The sequence below is a fragment of the Trypanosoma conorhini genome (assembly GCF_003719485.1).
Source record: "Trypanosoma conorhini strain 025E chromosome Unknown Tco_14.4_contig_01536, whole genome shotgun sequence".
Lineage (NCBI taxonomy): Eukaryota > Euglenozoa > Kinetoplastea > Trypanosomatida > Trypanosomatidae > Trypanosoma > Trypanosoma conorhini.
In genome coordinates, this window is record NW_021705402.1 from 1 (window position 1) to 1,034 (window position 1,034).

Sequence of the window (1,034 nt, forward strand, 5' to 3'; positions counted from 1 at the left end):
GCATGCAGGGGCTCGCTGTGGTGGGCGCCCGGTGGTGAGAGAAGCGCAGAGGGAGCTGCGCAGCCCGCGGCATGGCAGCGACACGCTAAGCGGGGCAGGCGGGCGTGGGGAGAGGCAGAAGGCGGACGGCAGAAGGCAATGCGTGAATGGCGTGCGGCCCGAAAATGGAAGAAAAAAGAAGTTTGTGTCTGGGTGGGGCTCACTGGGCGGCACGGTGGCCGCAAAGTGGCGGAAGCCGCTGCCCTTCCCGCGGGAACTGTGCCGCCACTCTCCCCTCGTTTCTTGCGGCTGGGGCAAGTGTGTCGGCGGCTGAACGGCGCACGGAACGGCAGCGGCGTGCGCCACGACGACTGAACGAAGCGGACGCGTCTCCCGCCTGCTGCCGCCTTCGCCGGCTGCGCCCCGTGCGGCCGCAGTTGCGTGGCATAACGTCCCCTCGCGGAGCCCACATGTTGGGCGCCCTGCGTGATTGCGTCGTGGCGGGCACTCCGGCGGCGCCCCTCCTCCTCCTCCTCCTCCTCCTCCTCTTCGCGGGTGGGCAGCCGCCTGGTGTGCTCTGCCCCTTCTCACCTGAGCGCATTGCGGCACAGCATGCCGCAACGAGGCGGTGCCATTTCCACCGTGAGTGGGCGGTGCCTGCGCGTAGCCACACACACACACACACACAGAGACGGAGATGTGTGTGGGGACGCGAATGGCAAGTACAGTGCGTGAGAAGAGCAGCGTCGCAGTTGCCGCGTGCCCTGCACGTTGCACACGCCCCCCTCCTCCCGCGGGGAGGGAAGAGCTTCGTCGTGGGCGCGTGGCGGGGCCGCAGAATGCGGTGCGGTGGCGGGGGTTAGTTTGCCTGCGCCGGCAGGGGGGCATTGGGCGGAGTGGCGATGCCGCCCCCCGTGCAGTGCGGTTGCCCTGCCCCGCACCGTGTGGGCTGCCTGTGCCTTTTTATTACGTCTTTTTGCCTCTCATTTTTCTTTTGGCTGGTGGTGGGTGTCCAGCTGCGACGCGAGCCAACGACAACCAACGAAGGAAAGGAA

The 1,034-nt window shown here is 67.5% G+C and overlaps 1 protein-coding gene across 1 annotated transcript, besides 2 other annotated features; it reads left to right on the plus strand.

Moving 5' to 3' along the window:
- Positions 1-313, plus strand: Tco025E_10213 (uncharacterized protein; the record flags this gene model as incomplete). The annotated part of the gene is made up of 1 exon (XM_029376997.1): positions 1-313. A coding segment is annotated over one exon (313 nt), but the record flags the coding sequence as incomplete, so codon positions are not given.
- A 186-nt stretch (positions 314-499) lies between these two features.
- Positions 500-527: a microsatellite.
- A 120-nt stretch (positions 528-647) lies between these two features.
- Positions 648-667: a microsatellite.
- The last annotated feature ends 367 nt before the right edge of the window (positions 668-1,034 follow it).